Consider the following 23,727-nt stretch of genomic DNA (forward strand, 5'->3'; position numbering starts at 1 on the left):
AGGGAATGCATTATGTCAATGGCAGGTCCCCAAAGATAGTGCCACAAATAAGTGTGTGTGTGTGTGTGTGTGTGTGTGCGTGTGTTTGTGTGTGTGTGTGCGCGCGTGTGTGCGGGTGTGTGTAGCATTCATCCTCAAAGTAAAGCAAGCTCCTTTAAACTATACTACTCAATATTTGACCAAAATTGAATTAATGCATTGCTTTCCCTTGATGCATCATTACACATATTACCATTTTGTGATATAGATATACACAAAAAAAGGCATAGCATGCAACATCTTTGCTTCTACACGTTAATGCATGGTGGATGCTTAAATATGAAACTCCCGGCAGGACCGCATCTGTCTGAACTGTCATTCCTTCTTGCTATTACATCTGTTCAGTTGTTACTCCACATTTTTTTCTCTAGATAAAAGCCTAATTTTGCATAAATCCCCCATAACGCCACACTGGATCCAGCTTTCTAATCCAGTCAAACATACCCGCATGGTTTGCTGCAGTCTGCGCTTCTTTTGAATTAAACAGTTATTCACTGGCGATTACATAATCCTAAAAAGAAAGAAAAAAATCCAAACAACATGCACATCCAACCAAAACAGGTGCAGCTCTTTAAAAAAAAAAAAGCTCTTCCTAAAAACTCAAAAATATATCATCCAACCAACTTTGTGTGTTGCATTCATGTGTGTGTGTGTGTGTGTTGCAGAGAAGAGCAGGTGTGGATGCTTTGAAAACCTGAGCAGCACACACACCTGTAATGGGTGAAAAAAAAACAGGAATCATATACACCTGCTGGTGGCTCAGTTTCACCTCTCTCTTCCTCTCTCTTATCTCTTTGTGTCTTCTTTCTCGTGCTCATTTGCTCTTGCTATCTTGGCCCATCTGTCTCCATCGCTCGCTCGTCTCAGTATCTCTCCATATTTCTCTCCTCTCACTGTCTCTTCCTCCTGAGCCTCAAGGGGACTAGCTTTATATTTTTAGTGCATATCCATATTTTAGTGCAGTTACTGATTTTTTATCTCTTGATCATCATGGAAGTCTCTCTCTCTCTTTCTGTGTGTGTCTGCGTTTGTGTGTGTGTGTGTGTGCCGCTCATTTCTGGCGCATGGGTGGGATGGCTGCACCAGAGGGAGGGAGGGAGAGGAAGAGAGAGAGAGAGAGAGAGAGAGAGAGAGAGAGAGAGAGAGAGAGAGAGAGAGAGAGAGAGAGAGGGAGCGTAGCTCCCAATTATGTTTCCACTTTTGGTCTGCATGTCTCTCTAGCTTTCAGTCTCTTTCTCTGCACCACAGTCAAGTGGTACTGATCAATTTCACAGGCTCTCTGTTTACAACAACACACTCTACCTCCCCTCAGCACACCAACAAAGGATCTTTTGTGTGTGTGTGTGTGTGGGTGTGTGTCAGGATGAAATATGGAAAAACTTGTCTCGAAGATTGGGTGGAGACTGTGCGGATTGCGGCAAACTAAACCGAATACTGTAGCACGCACACACACGGATGTGACCCGAATAAAAACCAGATTGGTCGAAGCACAAGTCTCTCGAAAAGTCTTTCTGTCAATAACCACTGTGGAGGGGTAAACATACACACACACACATACACACACACATGCAAGAGCAGTGACCCCTTGCCACCCCAATAACGGAGGTCTCAGGTTTTGATTAACTGTGGCTTGAGGTGCTATCAGAGACCAGAACAGCAATCACAGCTAAAGACAGCCAGAGAGCACGGATTATCTGGCCTGGGAAAGAAGGGAAGGGAGGAAGGGAAAAAAGAAGTGAAATATGGAAGCAGCAATGAGAAGTAAAAAGGAAGGGGAAGAAGGTTGAAGGTTGGGAAGAGAGGGAAAGAGGAAGAAGAGAGATGCGAGGAAAGATACACAATGTTATGAGAGAAGGAGGCAGTAGGAAAGATGCAGAAGAGAGGGACAGGAATGAAAAGACAACAACTAAATAACCATCTATCTCCCTTTCATACATATCTAAATCCTTCCTTTAGTCACTCCTCTTTCTTTTTCCATCCTTCTCTCAAACTTTTTCTCTCAGCCTCACCCACTCTGAATTTAAGCCTGTATGAGGCAGACAGATGTAGGTATAAAGAAACATGGCTGTCATTTAAAGTCCATTTCGACGGCGAGAATACTCAGCCATTTTCTTTATAGAAGCTTCCTCACATTAAGTAGCTAATGCAATCCATGGGCTTGTTGGTAAATGAGCTCATAGATCAACTAAGTGTTGTACGATGAGGCAGAGGTGGCATTTTCAACACTGGTGTTCAGCGCTCACTGCTGGTTTTGTTTTTGCGGTTCCCTGCAGACTACCTAGACCTTATCAACACCACCGTGTGTTTATTCAGGTTTGTTATGCATGAACTAGCTATGGGTTAAGCAAATAATGCGTCAGTCAGTAATCGAGACAGACAAAAGGAAACTTATTTGTAATAGAGCTCGAACAAATTGATTGAGTAGGTCGATATTATTGGCTGGGTTGCCACAGATGTAATGGTATTGGCGCTTATATTGCAAGATATATAAGAATAAATTGTATAGTAATAAAACATACAATAAACAAAAGCAGCTTTAACAAAAACAGGAACACCAGGGCCGTAGCCAGGATTTTAGAAATATTGAGTCCAAATTCCATAATCTTTTTTTTGACGAGCCACAAAACCATGATGACCACTGTGATTTAAGAGTAAGTATTGAAAACAATAAATGTTTTATTTAAGATGATATAATATTGGCGTGGATTGATCCCAAGAGGGGAAATTCTGGTCTTGCAGCAGCACAAGGAGAGAAATAATCACACATCAATAGAGAAAGCAAAAAAGTAGAAATATATAAAATAAAAATAAGAATATAAATTAAAAAAAAAACTATACAAAAGAAATTAAAATTCATAATTACAAGGAAAAAGTGACAGTGGTGTGATTAGTAACAGCAGCAAAATCAGCAAGATAGTATGTAACAGCATAGACCAGAATAATATATAATATGATATGTAATGATACCTAGTGCTGGTTTGTATTAATATGGAAATAGAATATAGTATATAATGTAATAAAACAGTAGAAATATCAACATAATATAGTACTGTGTAATATAAAATAGAATATAGTATAGTATGAGTATACCATATATATACCATATAGTATATATTATAAACAATACGTATCATATAATATATAACAAAATACATAGATCAGTCCAACTGCGAGACAATGGAGGGGGAGAGTAACCTAAGAGTTACTGAACGATTCAATTGTACTATCTTGCTATCTAAGACTAAACTAAATCCCTTTTCATTTCAATTGTTAGTTTTTTAACCTTAAAAACTGTCAAAATTGAAACAACAACAATATGTGTGTCGTTGTAGAATAAAGCCCACCTAGGTGTCCTCAGTGGGAGTTATACGGCCCAGTAGAACTCACAGGAATATGTGCACATTTTTGCGCGCACATACACACATAAACCAACCCAGATACACACAGATGGAGGTCCTACCTTCTCCCACTCTCTTTCCTTGTTGAGAACAATGACCACCAGCTTTGGGTATTCCTGGTAGCCGTCTTCTGTGAATGACAAGTCTCTGCCATCCCATGTCACATTCATCATGTACCTGAGAGCGAGAGGAGTAGAGGAGGAGGAGGAGGAGTGGGGCAGAGGGTAAAGAAGTAAGAGAGATGAGGACAAAGAAGGGGGGTGGAGGAAGAAAATCAGAGAATGAAAAAAAGGAAACAGAATTGAGGCGAGGAGAAACAGAGGAAAAGAAAAATTAAACTGCATTAGCATGAGAAAAAGTCCATTTACAATCGGCTAGTATTACTGTCCTAAAATATTCACACAGGCTCTTTTGTATTGAGAGTCAAAGTGTAATGGTGAGGGATAAAGAAAATAAAAAAACTATTCAAATGCTACAAAAATGTCTGCATGTGCCTGGTAGAACCTGTCAACGGTGAAAATTCCTTGAAATGTGAGAACAGAATTACAGTAGTGTCAGTAATGGTAGTATGTGTATTTTAGAAATTAGAAAGGATAAGTTGCTTATTGCTCCAGACAGAAAAGAATCACAGGAAGAGAAAAAAGAAAGTGGACAATGGATAGTACTGTAAAGCCATAGTCTGCCCATAAGAACACCACCCACATGTGTGCACACACACACACACACACACACTGTAATGGGTGACCCACATGGCAGGTCACATTAGCTAAGATGGAGGGCAGTGGGAAGATATTCTTGGGTTCACATAGCCTCCACATTAATCATGGCTGTCCTTCCCCACTCTGTCTCCCTCACTCCTTCTGTCAGCGGTCATGTACAACAAGGGAAAGACAGCTCCTCTTTTCTTTCTCTTCCACTCCATTCTGGGGCCCAGACGACAGGGAAAACTTTAAATGGAACATGGACCCACGTGATGGGTCTTTGAAAAGCCACAGTAGAGTGCTGCAGGTAAGGTGTTTCATGCTGTGTAGAGCATTGTGCAGGCATGTGCTGCAGTGTATGAAGGTGGTGCTATTGTATCTACTGACAGTGCACAAATTATGCTTTTACATTTGACATATTGAATGTTAATGTATAACAAAGACATTTGAGTGACAATATCGTATAAATCCTCTTTACTCGGTTAAATAAAAATACATTATGTGTGTATATATATAGATATATCTATATCTATATCTATCTATCTATCTATCTATCTATCTATCTATCTATCTATATAAAATGTATTTTCAAGGGAAAATACATTATATATTTCAAGGGACATGTACAGTAGGTGTTGCATTTGATTTATATACTATATATATATATACATCAAATGCAACACCTACTGTACATGTCCCTTGAAATTGCTGCTGGGAACACACACACACACACACACACACACACACACACACACACACACACACACACACAGAGCGCTAGACCCAATTATGTGCGACTACAGCATGGATGCTGGAATCAATTCTGCTGCTCTTTTGGACAACAGCCGATTCTGCGCTTTGCAACCATCTATTTGGAAGACACCCACACACACACACACGCACACACGCACACACGCACACACGCACACACACACGCAACGGGTTTACTCTTCTTTCCATCTGTTTATTGTACATTTTGTTTTCCTTTGTTGCTCATTTGGATTATTGTCACTTTCTGTCATGCTCTTATTTTTTTGACGCAAACCAGCAAATAAAAGTACTTCTCAGCATTATTAGAGAGGATCTGATGTAACTCTGATGTAACAATGTCAAAACTTGTGCTGGCTGTTAGAAATAAATGCCTATCTGAGTAGCACATCAAGTAAGGTGAATCAGTAAACACAATGGTACAGTGGTTGAATCTGCGGCTCGGAGCAATATCTTAGTTAAAAAAACATTGTTTGTGATTTAGGTTCATAAAAGCACAGAGGCTTATCATGAGAGCTGTGTATAGTGCAGCTTTAAAAAAAAAAAAAATTGAGATTCAATTCAATTGAACCCTCAGATTTTCCAAACAGGCTTAATGAAAAATAGGCACCACTGAGAAAATATCCTATTTCACATCATATCATTATTATCATGACTGCTGTAAAAATATGTGTCACGTGAAAATTAAAGTGGAGCAACATCAAAAACAACAGGATGCAAAAAAGGATGGGCAGATTGTGTGCATATGTGTGTGTGTGTGTGTGGCTGCAAGCAGGTTTGGGCCGACGTCCATCAAACAGGTGGACCTGATAGGGCGTTGCTAGGATACGGACACAGGCTGGAGGGTATACGCTGTAAGATGACCCTAAACAAAGCTGAATGAACATCCCTGCATGCTCACACGCACACACACAGAAACACAGACAATTACTTTGCCCACCTCAGCAATTCTCCCCCTAATGTTTCCTCTCCCCTGTAGTACTGAGATCATAGTAAAGCGATCCAATTTCTCTCACTTTCCAGCCTCAGTAATCTCTCTATTCATTATGGGGGACGAGGAAACGGTGCAGAGGTGGAGAGACAGCGGAGAAGGAGCACACGCACCAAAAAAAAGTGAGAGTATAAAGATAAGAGAGACTGAGGGAGAAAGATGGAACGGAGGAGAGGAGGAGAAGTGCGACGGGAGAGGAAGACGACTAAGCCTCGACAGAGTTAGGATAAAAATATCTGTGGGGTTATTTTTTTCCTCCCTTCCTCTTATTTTGGAGTAAAAGGGGTTGGGATGGGAGGGGAGGGGGGGGGTGCAGTGCACATTTAGACTGCAGCAGGCAAATAAGAGCACACACATACACTGCATTACAGCAGCCAGGGCCAAACTCAAACACTCTGTTTTTGCTGTTTTCTTAATCCTGTACTCAGTGAGTAATGGAGATAGAGAATGAAGATAATAATGTTAATACTGAGAAACAACAACATATTGTTGGGGGAGTCTCCACAAAGATGTTAAGATGTACTGTATAAAGCTGTGTGTGTGTGTGTGTGTGTGTGTGTGTTAAAGATAGAGACATTTATCCCTTGTAAAGTCAAGGACCAGTCAAAGCAATGATGTATACTGTCAGCACTCAAGATCTACGAACTGCAACAGCACACACACACACGCACACAGACTGTGCTTGTGGGAGACAAGGGGAAAGTCTCAAAAAAAAAAGATGGGAGCTGCTATCAGTGCTGATTTAGGTCTTTTAAGATGACTCAAGGGGTCAGCAGTCGCTTGAAAACACACTCATGCCTCAGGTGGCACGTGTTAAGTGCGGCATGAATGATGACTGTACAAGGTGAAGTAGATGCTAGCTTAGCAGAGGCTCTGCCCCTCCTGTTGTCCCAGGTGTCGGCGTGTGTACATTCCGTGTGTGCGGTTATTTGTCTGTGTGAGCTCGGGCAGCACAAGATTAATGCTAACAATTACATTTTCTCTTTTCCGAGCTTGCAGTCTCACCGTAAAATGCAACAAATGTCCACACAGCTACTTCAGCAGGATTTCTGTTGTTGCACAAAATAGGATTCCTGTGTGAATTGGCTTGGGGATGCTGTATACTGTAGCTGAGTTTGAATATCATGGGGATTGCTCCAAAATGCAAATCAAGTTTTAGTTTAGGAATCCCTGCACAGTTCAGGAAACACTGCAGCACCTTTCTTAGATACCCTTAGCTCTGATGAAAAATTAATAAACTTCCTGTGCAATGGGATTTGTTCACGCTGCGACTGACTAAACCCCCTTCATAACATCTGCTCTGCAGTCCCACGTCTCCCTGTCTCTTCACTCTCTGAGCAGTCAAACCAAAAGCAATGTGATCGTTCATTTATCTCTGATATGTAACCCACTACCTGTCGATCGTATGCTATTCCTCCTGGGTAATGAACACAATACATACAACTGTGTTCCCATACAAAGCAAGTAAATACATAACAAATCAAAATGGAGGTAAGACCAGAATCTGTTTTACTATATAAACAACCAATATGCCATAGTAATGTGTTATTTGTGCTCAATTTTAGAAACTGCAAAACACAGGTCAAAACCAAGCCACAGGGCCTGCACTCCATTTACAATAGACTAGGGCTGGGTACCGAGACCCGGTGCTAATACGGCACCGGTGCCTTAACGACCGGTATCTACCGGACCGAATAGCAATGTGGATTTCGGTGTCTTATTTCGGTGCCACTGATATGCCTGCGCTGCTCTCTGATGCTTCCGAAATGGACATAAGAGACAACAGAAGCATCGCTGCATGTGACGCTAGTTGACACTACACTCGACAGCAGATAACGTTAGCCAACCGTTAGCTAGCAGCTGGATTAAACACGGTTAAAATGCTGACAGCTAAACAGTGTAAAGTGTGACTGTATTTCACTGTAGGGGATCCAACAGCGGGACATTAAGCAGCATGCAGCTGCCATTGTTGGAAAAAAACACAGACGGTGCATTCACTTGAAGCTGGTAGCCTCGCGGTGCATTCAAAATTATTGTAAAATACCCTTTTCCCATGTGGTGGTTGTTTTTGTCGTTCAACAGCAATTTACTAGTGAAATACGTTATTGTTATAAGTTATAGTTATTACTATATTATTAAATCCTTCAATTTTGACCAAATGGCCTTAGCAATAAACAAGCCGTTCTTTAATGTAGCTGACTGTTGTTTAGTACCCTTCTTTTTTTTCTTCCTTTTTTAACTTTCTTAAAAAGTATCAGTTCAGGCACTGGCCAATGTATTGCTTTAGCACCGGTATTGGAAAAAACCCAAACAATACCCAACCCTAGTTAAAACTATGTGCATAGCAGTCACAGCTACACACAGAAAGGAAAAACCAACAAGATGTGTATTAGTAAGGTGTTGGGCCACCAGAACAGCTCAATGCACATTGGCATTGGTTCTATAAGTCTCTGGAACTCTACTGAAGGGTTGGAACTTCATGCTTTCAAACAAGGTATTCCCTAATTTGGTGTTTTGATGATGATTGTGGAGAGCACTGTCGGCCAAAAAACTCCCAAAGGTGTTTAATTGGGTTGAGGTCTTCTGACGGTGTAGGCCATAGCGCATCATTTACATACTCATCAAACCATTCAGTGACCCCTCATGACCTATGTCATCCTGGAAGAGAGCACTTGCATCAGGATAGACATTTTTCATTATAGGATAAAGGTGATCACTCTTGATCAACTTGATTGTATTGATTTGCAACCCTAACCCTCGCTGTAGGTGTCAAGCATTCAGGCCTGTACCGTTCTCTTGGTGTACGCCACACGTGCACTCGCCCACCTTTTGTCGAGATTACGGTGAAGGATGACTCATCTACTCATATTAATTACTTTTTTTTTCACATCTCTGTAGACAAGTGCCTATTGTTTTCGCACCACTGGAGCAATGTAACTAATCAGGGGTTTATGCACTGCAACCATGCTATAATATCCATCTCTATGTAATTGTTGATGAACTCTTGACAGACTTCTTGATCATCAAATGCGCGCTGCCTGTCGACCATCACTATTTAAACGTCTTTCCCATGGATCTAAATGCAGATGTCACTATAGTCGCTGTTCCCTTTGAAACACTACTCATTTGAGCAGTCTTTGTGACTGAAGCTCCTGCCATTCCTGCTCCAGCAATTAACCCTCTTTCAAAGTCACTTAAGATAATTTCCTCTTGCCATCTTGATCCAAAATAAGAACCTAAAGGGCCCGCTCAGCCTCTTTTTTTTTTTTATACACGCCACAAAGCAAGCGTGGTTGTTAATAATTGTACCATGCAGTTAACTTGTGTGGAAGCATCGGCATTTGTTATGTTTCTCTCCACGGATTTTTTCAGGTTTTTCCCTTTAATTTGTCACCAGTCGGCAAATGGTATAGCTAGTTTACTGACTTTTGTCTGTCATTGGATCCAGCAGTCTTGTGTAAAATGCACACCCAACACTGCCTAAAGGGACACTTCAGGCTAAGCATCGGGAACTTAAACTGCAATAAGCTCATTGTTTTAGATTAAAAAAGGAGGTGTCTGCTTTTGCTTTGCAATCACCTTTTTTTGTCAACGATATTAAAATGAGAACTTTTGCATACTCACACACAGACGCACATCTCCTGCTTATGTATAAAGATATATTAGATTGAAAAAGGATTCAGTTCCTTTCTCTTACCTCCAACGCAATACTTGAGCTGACAAGAGAGATTTGAGGGGTAAAATGACAGATGTTCTTACCCACAGCAATGTCCACAATGTCAAATATTAGCAACTCTGCCGATCCAACTCACTCCTTTAGAACTTTCTGTCCTTACTCTCACTTTCTGTCTTTATTTGGGACGATAACATTGTGTCTCCATGATTTCAGCTTTTGAGCAGCTAAGGAAAACTTGTTTCTTATTCGATAATAATGCTCATTTATTAGGTGACATACAGTAACATACAGACTACACACAGCAATTAATTTCATGTGATTCATGTAACCCTTCCATAGGTGACAGAGTATACGGATTTGCCCTATCTACTCAAATATACTACTCTTCACTGATCACAAGTCACGGGAGAACTGCAAACAGATATGTATGGCAATTCAATAAACCTTAAATATTAAAAACACATATCTACACAGACGTAGTTAGCCAGCGATTATAATGTAATATTCATGAGTGTGGAGTGACTGGGTGACTGGCGTGTTGAATCATTGTTTCAATCCTGTTAAAAACAAAACAAAAAAAAGTTTATTTTATATTTTTTCTCTGACTCTCAGTGAAAATGACAAATGCCGAAAGCAGTTTTGTACAATATATAAACACAACTCGAGTATGTAAAGCAAATTGCATGATTGCATCTTATTAACATATATACAATTTGTCACGACATCCTTTAAATTCTCGATTGCAGTGTGTTGCACGTTAGTACAAAACTCTGCACAACTCACACTACAACTGCCCTAGGACTCTGTATGCGTGTAATGAATGTCTAATGTGTATGTGCGTACATGTGTGTTTCCTGAGCTCTGACCCTCATATACAAGGGCTAGAGACTGAAATTACCTGTCAGAACTCTAGTACCACTTTGCCTTTACCACACACACACACACACGCACGCACGCACGAACGCACGAACGCACGAATGCACACACACACACACACACACACACACACACACACACACACACACACACACACACACACACACACACACACACAGATAAATAAGTGCTAAAGTATTTTCGAGCACACTGTTCACCACAAGGTGAGCAGTGCACTGTAAATCTGCCATGATAGAACATTCTCTTTAGGGGGGGATATTTCTCTTGTTTCTAACATGCACGAGAACACACACACACACACACACGCACACACAAAAACCCATACATGCACGCGGCATATTTCAAATGGAGCACAGGTTGTCACTTGGTTTGATTGCTGCACTGGCCAGCGCTCTTAGTTGGTCATTTGTCTCCTGTTATGATTTTATTTTATTTTTTCGATTACTCTGCAAAACATATTCATCTCGGATGTGTCACAGTGGATTTTTCATTACAGCTGTCACAGGCGAAGTGAGTCAGGTAAAACTTCACTAAAAAGCCCACACTGTACTTAGTCGCCAGAACTACAGACTTTTCTGTGATGTCAGTGCCATCTATTAATTTTATTCTCTTCAATACATGTTTTGTTCTATTGCGATGCTTTGGCTCACTCAAGGCCAAAGGCAGCATCCACTGTAAATCAAACTGTTTGGTCTAAGAGGCGTTCAAGCACAAAAAACATGACCTGAATGCCAGCCTTGAATGCTAATAAGATACACTGAAGAGCTATCGAGAAGGACTAAACACTGTGACCCACTGTAAATACTGCAATATGTCACACTGGTGCTGTACATTTCTGCATACAGCCCATCTGTGTGTGTGTGCGCCCGTTGGCCATGTCCTCCTATATCCCCTGACAGCCGTTGATGGTCTAACAACCCACACTGGCCCGTCGCCCCGACCTAGCCTTGACCAATCATGTTTCTTGTGTCCTGGCCCTAAAGGCCTATTGGCTGAGCTCTCTCACCCACAACAGAGCCATCTGTGGCCACTCATCACCTGGGTAACAACCTGAGGCAGCAGAGCATGCTGGGAACAAAGTCAGCCGTCCCATGGATATTTGGTAATTCTCTTTAGTGTATCTGTGTTTCCTGACAAAAGGGGAACTATATCAGTGCGGAATTGGTGTTTAAAGTCCTTTTGAGGTTATCAAAGCTGTAATCAGTCATACTTTACTGTCTTTTTACACTAAATGACCATCATTTATAAGCGGGGGGGGGGTGATCAATGTGAGCAATGCTTCTGTTACCTCAGTAATAACTCAAATTTCAATCTTTAAACTGGCAGTGTTGCCGAGTTAGCCCTGTCTTTACAGTGAGTGGTCTAATCTCCCAGCCCCCCTTTAACTACCCATGTTGCACAATCCACTTGGCTTGGTCTCCGCAGATTCCAAATGAGAATTGATCCAAAGTATACTGAATACTGCACATTTGGCAGGATATTAGTTGGACAAATAAGCAACCTATGATGTAACTTTAGTCACGCAAGCCAAAAAAGTTCCTGGTTGATTTATTGACCAATTACATGAAATTGTTTCATTGACCAATTACATGAAATTGTTTCAGGCCGGAATTTTTTTTCGTAATGACAGTCTATGTACGCCGACCTCAGAGGAAAATGCTACAGTTCGATCTCGATTTCCTAAACTCATAGTTGTTCATCAGAGGGAATATGAGGGTACCTTCCTCATCTCTTACTGTATAATTTTTTATCAATGTCTTCTTCTCAACCATTTCCTAATTTGAGCATCTTGTTGTTGTACAGTAGAGATAGACAGCATTACTAATTTTTTGGTTTTTGTAAATGCATTTTGGAATACAATTTTGTCATTTAGATTTAAGATTTCTAATTTTACACTTCATTATTTAAAAAAAACAAAAGAAACAATAACATCGGGATGTAAACACAGGTTGTGTGTGTCTCTCCCCCCCCTCTGCCAGATGGAAAGCCAGACAGAGCTGGCAAGACCTGCAACATCTCCCACTGGCTGCTGGGGAGCGAGCGCATGATGAGAAGGAGAGCAGAAGAGAGTGAATGAGAGATGGAGGAATAAATGAGAAGAGTAACAGAAGGACTCATCAAGGAGCTCTTCAATTTTGGAGAGCACTCATTTGTAGCGGCTTCCCGCTGTTACCCCAGTCTCAATTTCTTCCCTTCCCTCTTTCTTCACTGCCTAAATAACAAACTCCCTCCTCAACTCCCATTCACTTCTTTCATTCCCCTCTCATTCCACCTCCTACACGTCCTCTTAGCTCTAACACTCAATCCCTTGCTTTTTTAATCCAGTAATTGCATTTTTCTTCAATCTCAATCCTTAACGTAGAGTTGGTGGAAACTTAGTAGAAGTGTCTAATTACCAGGGGTGAAGACAAACAAACTGTGGCAGGAAGCCACACATTCAAACAAACATCCACACACACAGACACACACACACACACACACACAGGTTTGTGGCACTATTTTTGTGGGGACCCGTCATTGACTTGCATTCCCTAGCCCCTTACCCTAACCTTAACCATCACAACTAAATGCCTAACCTTAACCCTTACCCTCACCCTAACCATTACCTAATTATATCCCTAATCCTACAACCAATTCTTAACCCTCAAACAGCCCTTTAAACTTGTGGGGTCCAGCATTTTGGCCCCACAAAGCTGTCGGGACCCCACAAGTATACTGGACTCCCAGTTTTTGGACCCCACGAACTTATATGTGCATTGACACAGCCACTCTCTTTATGTTATAAAAATATACAAAGCCTAATAAAACCTTTATAATTCTGATGTTTATATTTTTCACTGTATTTCTAATGATTGAAGGTCAAAACAAACACATCCACGCACTCCTTCTTTACTTACTTATGTAGTGCACTGGGTGGAAGCTTGGTTGTCTTCTCCATCTGGCCGTAACAGGATGTCTTCGCTTCAGGGATGTCGCCATACTCCTCCAACATGGCTGCCGCTGCTGACGTTATGATCCCCAGACCGTCCCGAACTCGCGCCTCCAGCGGGTAGTCCCAGTCGTCGTATGACACCGAAATCATTCCCGGCGGAAACTCTTCGGGTGTTATTTCCGGGTTCCCAGTGGTGAGCGACGGCACAATCCAGATGTATCCAAATCCGGTGAGGCCCAGGGAGCGAGCCTCCTCCAGGACGTACACCGCCTCATCCTTGGAGCAGTAGAGCAGGACCACTGGGGACTGGACCTTCTTGAGCATGATCTGAGACCGGCTGTCTTCCTCCACCGCGTCCAGAATAATGATATTCTGCAGGTCCCAGCCCACAAAACTAAAGCAAGGATAACGAGGATAGGAGTGAAATGTTAATATTGAACTAATAGACTATTAACTTTGCTCAGGTGCTGGCAAGGGCAGTTATAATTATCCATTGTAATTAATATCATTGCTGAGTGCAATGTGAATGCTAATAGGTGTAAAGTGCTTATTGTCAGGGGGAAAACATTAAGGCTAAATGGAGAATGCAAATGCTAAAGCTGGTCCTGTATAATGATGCTCAGCAGGTTCCAGCCCACACAACTAAAGGACAAGGAGAACAAACACTGGCCTCTTAATGTGGAAGGGCCAGTGGTCAATGTGCTAATTGGGGACAACAGTTATCAGAAAATATGTATAATGCTGTTATCAACATGGAATGCAGCTTACGTCACATCTCTTGGACGAAAAAATAGGTTAATTAATATTTTATTCCTCCTGCACAAGCATGTGGCTGAATATAGATGTGTTTAAACTGTAATGCTCAAAGCAACCGTGAAGGAAAACAGATCTGTATAATTCCAAAGCAAATTATTATCTAGTTCTGCCCGAGTTAGAAGTAACAAGCACTTATTAAAATGATAATGCATTTCTAGAGTATCTCATAATCATCTAGTCATATTCAATCATAAACTGGTAGCATGCTGTGGTATCAGGAGAACAGGCCCTTGGTGGCAGAGCTGGCAGAGTGAGGGACAAAGATTGATGCAGACCACACACACACACACACACACACACACACACACACACACACACACACACACAGGAGACGGAGTGTTACAAAGTGTGACACACAATAGGAAAAAGAGAGGAGCAGTTAACCACCGTGCAAGCATCCAACAATAGACAGGTAGTATAACATGAGAGTGATCTAGGACTTGCTGTCTGGAGGCATAAAACGTGGGGTATACCCGCCGCAGCCGACCTGTTGAGCGCCAGTGTGACGTCATGGGAGCGCCGTAACTGTTTTTACCCCCTAAGTTGCATTCTTCTCCTGAACAGAGGTGGCGGTAGTGAGTAAAGGCTACCGACTTTGCTATTTCTACGGACTAGAAGAAGAAGAAAAAGGTAAACAATGGCAGAACTGGCAACAGCATTGACGTCAATGCTTTGATTTGATTCGATGACCTACTTCGTCGGATCAAGGCTTTCTTTTTTTCGCCATAAAAGAACTAATCTTAACCCAGTAAATTTACAAGAGAGACTTGCAGTCACTCTGAGAGTCCTGGAATCCGGTTATCCTTGAGCTTGTTCAGGCTTCCTGTTTCCGCTTTGTCGCGCGCCGCTGAAAAAAATAGAGTGGAGTGCGCACTCTGGATGCGCACTCAAAATCCTGGCGCGCCCAAGCTCGGATGCGGCGGCTGTAAAACGCCCTTAATGGTCCACAAGTCCCAGATGACAAAACTAGTAACTAGACAATGATGCACAGAGACGCATTCAGGGGTAATAACAAGGATGGGAGTATGTAGTACTGCAATATTAAACAAAAATACATTACCTTATTTCACACCCTGTTAAAAATGTTTGCTTTTAAACAAACCGACACTCATCCTCTTCATTAAATAAATCATTATATAGTTGTGGACACTGATTTACAATTACTTTTTTTGTTACCCCTCAGCACACTCTTTACTTGCAGATCAATCATCTTGGTTGAAACATGTGAGTGTGTACAGTGTGTGTTTGAGATTATCCAGATCATACAGGTAAAATGTGTCCAATGCCAGAACAAAAACCCAGCTCTGTTCCTTTAAATCCGCAGATTCTACTGACAGCACCTACCTGCCTGCATTCATCTCCACCAGACAGCCTATGTAAGTAGTCATCCACAAAATATATTTCCTCACTCTCATGTCATATATCTGGGCCTGTACTTCATCTAGGCTACTGCACATACTAATATGTTTCCATGCTCAGGTCAGCCTTGACTCACTGACTTCACTGGTCCAATTTACTGTTGTGAATGATGGAAGTTCATTAGTATTAAAACTGTCTGCCCATGACTAAGTCACTGAGAACGAGCTGAATGCTGAGATGGGAAATCGACAAAGCGTAATTGCAGGTAATTGGGCTTAAAGTGCTCATATTATGCCTTTTGGCTTTTTCCCTTTCCTTTATTGTGTTATATATCTTTAACGTCTAACGTTTTTCATCTAACGTGAAAAAGCCCAAAGTCCACGCCAAAGGGACTTACCATCTCCAACAGAAAACACTGTTCACAAACTGCTCCAAACAGCTCTATTGTAGTCCAGCTTTTACTTCAGAGACGAACGTGCGTCACTTTGTAACACACGTTTATAATGCTCGCCTAGCTGCTAGCGTGGCACGCCCTCTTACTCTGCTTCTGACTGGCTAGTAGTCCTTACCTAGCTACTGCGCATGTGCGACTCCCAACAAAGATGGAACAGAAGTGCGATGCCTCACTCTGTAGCTAAAACAGAGAGCTCAACACAAAGGGTGAAAAGAGGAGCTGCAGGAATGTACAGTACAACAAAAATATGGTGTTTTTTGAAAATTAAACCTATTCTGGTACAACCTCTAAATACAATTATGAACCTGAAAATAAGCATAATATGAGCACTTTAATATTTCTTGTTTTATACAGTATGGCTATTATTTTAACATTGACGTCAACATCACTTCTGGAGGTGGTACGAATATTGACACTGGGATGTTAAGTTACTTTTCATTATTACAAAACTGTAATACTGTGGAGCTGTCTTCACTAAAATATGGTAAATACATTTATATGACGTGGATATTGACTGAAGCTTTAACAGGGCTTAGAGTTGCTGGAAGGGAAAATGTCTACAGGATCTGATTCCTATTTGGGTAGATTACATCAATTGTGAGATATTTTTAGCAGCTCACACTTCCCAGTTTCCTGATAGCAACACCTGTTTGAGGGACACATTCATAATGTTATTCAATCAGCCAGCTAGCCATCTGTTGCCACTCTACTTGTAATTAAAACAATTCTAACCAGTGTTACCAAATATGGACACAGGCAGAGAGTTTTTGACATAAAGAGTAACTGCTAATGAAAAAGACCCTCCTGAGCTGGGCTTTAATATATCATGGGTTCAGGCACCAGCCCTTGCCAACATCTCAACACTGCTGAACATGGATCATTAATTTGATTTTTTTTTTTTGCCAAAAATGATGGTTTACTGTTCTCTTCAGCAGTTTTTTTCTCAGAGCTAGTCTGCAGAGAGAAAGAGAAAAAACTGCAGAAAAGAACAGTAAACCATATTTTTTTGCAAAAAATAAAATAAAATGATGATGTAGCTCATCATCAGTCAAAGTGACCTAAAGGTGCGGCAAACAGCCAAACTACATGTGTAGTAAACCTACCTGTCATCTACATTCATTTTAAGAATGCTGATGGAATCCTTTTAGTGCCTTCTGTCTTTGAAGTACATACTGTATGAGTGGAGGAGATGAAAAATACAAGGCCAAAACATTGCGGACAGTAATTTGCAGTGATAATGGAAAAGATTAAACAGAAAATAGAGAAATGGGCTTGGAGAAATGTCATGCAGCATGGGGAATGACATGCAGCAAAGGGCCACAGGTCGGAGTCAAACCTGCGGGCGCTTTGTCGAGGAGTAAACCTCTTTATATTGGCGCACGCTCTACCAGGTGAGCTACCCCCAATGCGATTTTAACAGACAATGAAAATTAACTTAGTTACGCCTCTTGCACTTAATAGTCAATCTTTGATTTTCTTCTTGTGTTTATCTCCGATGTTGGATCCAGGGAATAAAGGCCTGTAAGTGGAATCAAGGAAGAAGTGTGGATGATTGGAGTAATCCACTTGCCTGAAATGGATGACTAAGAAAGACTTTTTTACTCGTTGCCAAGGGCTCGCCAGCTACGAGACACACCCCGGACGGACACTGGTGAGTGACCGCGCGCCATCTTGGTTTGAAAGTGCTGGCAATGCAACCTCCACATCAGGACCATACACTGTATGAGATGGACGGCTTAACAGCCTCTCAAAAGTGAAGCCAATGTATCTTGATCACCTCCTGGTAGCTGGCTGCAGTATAGGTCATAAATACCGGGTGCCCCCTTCATGTTAGCGGATGGGACATAGACCAAAATAAAAAAAAGGGTCCACAATAGGGCAATTAAACAATAATTGTCAGCAGTCCATGGTAGCAAAGAGCCATCTAATAAAAGAAACAACACTCACTATTAAATGGGAAACACTAATACCTTGTTTCTGACATTTTAAGTAGTTCTTATCATGCTGTTGTTTGTTCAATTGTTCATAAGTTGGAATTAGTTATTTAATGCTATGTTAACAGGATTAAATGTCATGATTGACAGCTGTGATTGACTCGCAATTGGTCGAGTGGGTGTAAGGGCGGGACTTTGATACCACAGCGCCACTTCCTGATCACTACTGCCTGACTTTGGCTCCAAAATTACAAGATGGCAGCACCCGTATCCTGGATAGTTTGGCTTCACTTTTGTACAGTAGGATGAAGTGGAGATGCATTGTCCATCTTTTTATACAGTCTATGATCTGGACTGGTAAAGTACAGCACCAAATGGGGTTTCATTACTTCTGGAGTTACAGCATTTCGCTGCTGAATCCTCTTTTTAGCTACCATATCCAACTTAATAGTAATCAGATGCAACCGAAAATGAAGTAAAACTGTGGAGAACAGTGCAAAGCATGTGTCTAGTTGATCCTACCTGTTGTCCACGGTAAGTTTTAGGATGTTGATGAACTCCTGGTAGCCGGGGAACTTCGATGTGACAATGGAGAAGATGTGCCAGTCATACTCCTCCATGATGTTCAGCATCAGAAGAGCCTCCTGCTGGATGGAGGCACCGAACTGGAAGAATGTCGACTTTACATCCTGAGAAAAGAGAATCGGGGAAAAGGATGGAGAGAATAAGAAAGGAGGGGGTGGGGGGGGGGGGGGGTAAGAAGGATAAAGTGAGGGAAAGAAGAGATTTAGCTGGATGTTTGTTTCACTTCCCTTAATAGTAAACTAGCAAAGTCAGACTGCATCTCAGAACTATCAATCAACAACAGAGCATTTCAAATTTGGCAGTACACCCTCTTTCTTACCCACAGACACACACACACACACACACACACACACACACACGGATTGAGAGTCGTAAGCTTCTTGTGGAGAAACTATATGGATGAAGGGCTCAGAACAATTCAATTAAGCCCAAATTGGATTGGGGCAGTACAGGCGGGCTGCAGAACTCTGTGGGCCTAGTTCTGGGGAACGAGGGTTACATTCACTCTTGAGTCACTTGCATCCACTCCATTAAACATGACTCAGAATCATTTGCCACTTAATTCAGCCAAACTGAGACATGGGCTTGGACGGAGCAGACAAGCCCTATTACAGGTGGACAAATTAACTCTATTCATTTATTTCGTGGGTTTTCGTTTTTAATGAGTCATTATGGTGCAGGCTATTAAATTATGTGAAATGAGTCAAAGTAAATTGGGAATAGTGAGGAAGAAAAAGAAGAGTGTGGCATAACGGAATGTATGGACTGACGAAGCCTCTTTGTGCCGGTTGGTTGTTGTATGTTGTATGATCTGTTGTGTGTAGATTTCTGTTGAAATGTCATGAGTTAACACATGACTTATCTTGACACCACTTGTCTTTGGCACTCTAATTATGATAGACTTGCAGGTTGGTGTCTGTGCACGTCATATGTGTGTTTGTGTGTGTGTGTGTGTGTGTGTGTCGTGTGTGAGGCTGCAACCTGACAGCTATAAAAAAAGAAGAAAAGAATGAGGGCTAAGAGACCCAGAACAACAGGTTGGAGCGAGAGATATGACACAAAAAAAGAAAAAGAGATTCTTCCCGGTGTTAACATTGTAAGATTACACCTACTCTTAAATTGAACAAATGGAACACATGCACTTATACACACTGACACACAAAAAGAGTGCACTATATGTGCACGCTGCGTGCAGCCTGCATCTACAGGACTTCATCCACAGTGTGACCAAACGTGAAAAAGAAAAGTGTTGGTGTGTGTGATGAAGCAGCAACTGTAATGCTAGGAGCTATAGTACTGTGTAGTGGAATGTCGCCTAGCATTAGCCTCAATCCTATATGCTGCAAACACATTTTGAAGAGGCCTATTGTCTATAGAGAGGCCTAATAACTAAAATGTTTGGAAAAAGAACACATGAAAAAGGCAAGTGATCAGTTACTACATGAGATAGTTTCATTATTGTTGATGTGATTGTGGCTTTATTGTGGAACATATTTATTTAACCCTTGTTGTCTGTTTTGCCTGTGTAATAAAGTATACATTTTTCCAATTCTGTGTTACATCTTCTAAGCCAACTTCCAACGTATCACCGCTAGTTTTACACTTATGTTTGGAATATGTGGTCAATAAACCTCATTCATATGCCTAATAATGATTTTTGCCTAATTTTGAGTAAAAAAACCCAAAAATTATGAATTACTTTAGCTAATAATTAAGATCAGAGGAACGCATGTTGATGCATAATGACAGCATGTTTCATGTATGGAACCATGCATGCTATTTTTGGTCAATTTGGTTGAAAGAAACCCATATTTTTGATACAGATCTTTGAAAACGAGTCACATTTGACCCGAGGACCACACAAGGATTAAAGCACACATTTCCTTGTGCATTGTATTTTGAGTGATGGTTATGTGCATCTCCAGAGTCACACCCAGTTCAAATATTTAATTTTGACTGTACGCTTCTCCAAAGCAGATTTGCAGAGCAAAGCTTGCAGCTGCTGAGCTGAGCTAAAGTCTACTTCGGTTGACAAATGCCAACCAAACATGTTACATGCTATGTAATCTTATGTTGTGCTAATAAGACACACACTGCAATACAGTACATTGTTTCAGAGAGAAAACTGAATAATTAAGTGCTTAAACATAATGAGTCTATAAACATTAAGTAAATGGTTGGCTGCGCCAGATCCAGGTGAAACTAGAAGGCGTTGTTTTGTGTTTTGTTGGAAAAAATCTCCATTTTCACAAAAAGTTGGAGATTTCACTCACTTAAGACAATTTAAACCACCAACAAAGTATGAGTACATGCAACTTTGCAATTAAACTATTACTATTAAATTATAACCTTTCAATATTTTATTTTATTCTCATTTTTTTTTTTACATACGAGCAACCTACTGGTCTGCTGGTCTATTACTGTACATCTCTTTTCCTGTAGACAGAGTCACACTTCTAAGACATAGAGTCGGTATATATGTAACACAAGTGAGTGAAGAGGGCATTGGGGGGATGCAAATAGACACAAGTAGGAAGCAGGGAATGCGTGTAGTGGATTGCATTCGTATCCATATCAGTGCATTGTATGTAATTTCATCGCTATATGCATGACCTAGCTTTTATTTTCCAATGTGATGATAGCCCCTGAATAATGTGGGTATTCACTATTTGCATTATTTGTGCGGTGGTGGGTGTGTGTCTCTTTCCCTGTACATCAAGACTCTGGAGTGCTCTTTAATGGTACTGTATCCGTAAGTGAGGTCGGCTCACTCGATACTATGTGTGTGTGTGTGTGTGTGTGTGTGTGTGTGTGTGTGTGTGTGTGTGTGTTGTGTGTGTGTGTGTGCGCCGTGTGCTCTAATAGAGTAGAAACTGAAGCAATGCTTGAGCATGGTGGGAAAGGAGAGAGGTCATGCTATAAGATCAAGTGTCACTTCCTGTCTTCATCACAGCAGCGGCCAGTACTCCCACACTTAGCTGCAATATACAACGACACGGCCAGTCATGGAATACATATAGTAGAATAAGGTGGCAGATTAATATGTGACTTTGGATGGAATTTTATGTTTTGTATGCCTTTTTTGTGTTATAGTTATTAAAGTACTGACACCTACAAGAGCCACCTGTTGACAAAACACCTGGCTCGCAAAGTGCCATCGAAGTTTCCTTTGATTTTATTAATAAAAGGTTTTTCTTAAAATAAAAAATAAAAGGTCTGTTTAGCTGCTGTGCTAAACACTGCTCATGCTCATCAAATTTAATTTAGCAAAAGCTAACACTGTTTATGAATAATCTCTAAAGAATTCTGTTTCATTTTTTTTTTATTTTGGCAATAGTTTGTGTGTGTGTGTGTGTGTGTGTGTGTGTGTGTGTGTGTGTGTGTGTGTGTGTGCGGGCCTGTCTGAAAGGATTCAATCTCCAGGAGCTCCGGGAGAGGAAGCCAAATTCTCCCACAAAAGGGAAATCTTCCTTATGACAAAACAATTGCTCTTTTCTGGTCTCAAATGAGACTGGGCACGTGTCTGCGCTTATTTGTGCAGGCCAAATCACGTCTCTTTATTTTAACAGGATCTCATCACACTGAACCCAACAGAACGCAACGGGACTGAAGAGATAAGGTTCAGATTGGGTTGAATATTCTCATTTTATTCGATGCATGGTCAGAAACGCAGCTTGCAATGTGCAAATGGTGAGCCCGGCTTCAATATTGTATCTCAGAAATTATGCACTTTATGTCGGCCTAACCTATAATTCTGAGACCAGAGGCCCCCCTCTATTGAACACTTGAGTGAAGCAGACTCTTCAGGACACTGAGAACAAAGAACTGAATAAATCCTCACATCTTTGTCTATACTCACTCTCCCGCTGAGAGAGAGAAGACAACCGCAACTTCAATCCTGTTCCTGTCATCTGACATCTCTCTGTTTAAATGTCTCTTTCCAGGACAAACAAAAACGAAAATGCAGAAAACGGAATCTCTACATTTCATACAACTGTGCACTGTGATACATCTTCCAATCGTGTGTGTGCTTGTGTGTTGTATTTCATATTTTGATATTGTATGTTTTGTTATTGCTCATTACGCGTACGGGTATTTCATCTTCAAGGTTTTTGCAATGCAGTTGAGTGAGAGAAAGAGATAGAGGGCGACAATATGATATAAAGGAAGAACAGATAAGGCGAACAAAAAAAGAATTGAAACCTAAAGGAAAGCAACAACAACAAAAAAACACACCAAAAGGAAGCAAATTTGCTTTAGAGTTGCAAGCAGAAAAGGTTTCATGAAGACATTAAATTAGAGACAAGGAGGGAGGACATTTTGTTGCAGGGCAGAAAGAGAGAAAAGAGAGATGGGTTGAGGACTGGAGAAGAGACTGATGGAGTGACTAAGCAGCGTATGATGGTCTCTAATTGGGACGGCTCAAAGTCCGTAACATCAGAAAACAGTATATCGTATCCTCTCATTTCACCCTTGTCAAGTGTGACATGTCTTTTGTTTCCACTCACACCCTCAGCAAGCAGCACCCACACAAACACACACACACACACACACACACACACACACACACACACAGTACGTTCGATAAACACATCCAAAAACTGTCATCCAAAGCTCTTTCCCTTTTGCACCGTCTATCACGTTCACAGTCTCCCGCTTTCAAACTTCCCACTCTGTTGCATACACACAAACAGACACACACAAATGTCCACTATGACGCACACACAAAACACACACACACACACACACACAAACAAGCACCGGCCCCGGGGGGCAGGACAGTGTGTCTAAGTTGAGATAGAGGGGAGTTATAAATAGTAGTCCTAATATCCTCTGCTGCTGATAACATCATGCACTGTCTGGTCGGATGACACGCACACATGTACAAAAAAACAACAAGTCAAACACACACAGATGAGTGTGTAGTGAATTGTGAGTTGAGGCTGTGATGTACGCACTCACCAAGATAAAGGCCAAAACCTGCATGTATTTGCCATATAAGGGATGTCATATATATTATCCCTGGATCACTTATATCTTCCATAGATCTCCTGCTATCTGTCAGGTTTAAAGCTTCGCAGTGTTCACTGGCGGAGAAACACGGTTGGTGTTACTAAATTTAAACAGACAGGCATAAAAATAGCTGCAGCAAAAGAAATGTCTGTGGAAACAAACTG

The 23,727-nt window shown here is 41.2% G+C and overlaps 1 protein-coding gene across 1 annotated transcript in view; it reads right to left on the reverse strand.

Moving 5' to 3' along the window:
- The window catches only part of grin2aa (glutamate receptor, ionotropic, N-methyl D-aspartate 2A, a), a 143,161-nt gene that overhangs the window by 38,059 nt on the left and 81,375 nt on the right, over positions 1-23,727 (reverse strand). The window contains exons 2-4 of the mRNA XM_028599134.1: positions 18,488-18,654; positions 13,411-13,796; positions 3,500-3,648 (exon numbers count right to left, since the gene is read on the reverse strand). Coding sequence (XP_028454935.1) covers positions 3,500-3,648; positions 13,411-13,796; positions 18,488-18,654 — 702 coding nt within the window. The remainder of the gene's footprint in view (positions 1-3,499; positions 3,649-13,410; positions 13,797-18,487; positions 18,655-23,727) is intronic.

Source organism: Perca flavescens, chromosome 15 (assembly GCF_004354835.1).
Source record: "Perca flavescens isolate YP-PL-M2 chromosome 15, PFLA_1.0, whole genome shotgun sequence".
NCBI lineage: Eukaryota > Metazoa > Chordata > Actinopteri > Perciformes > Percidae > Perca > Perca flavescens.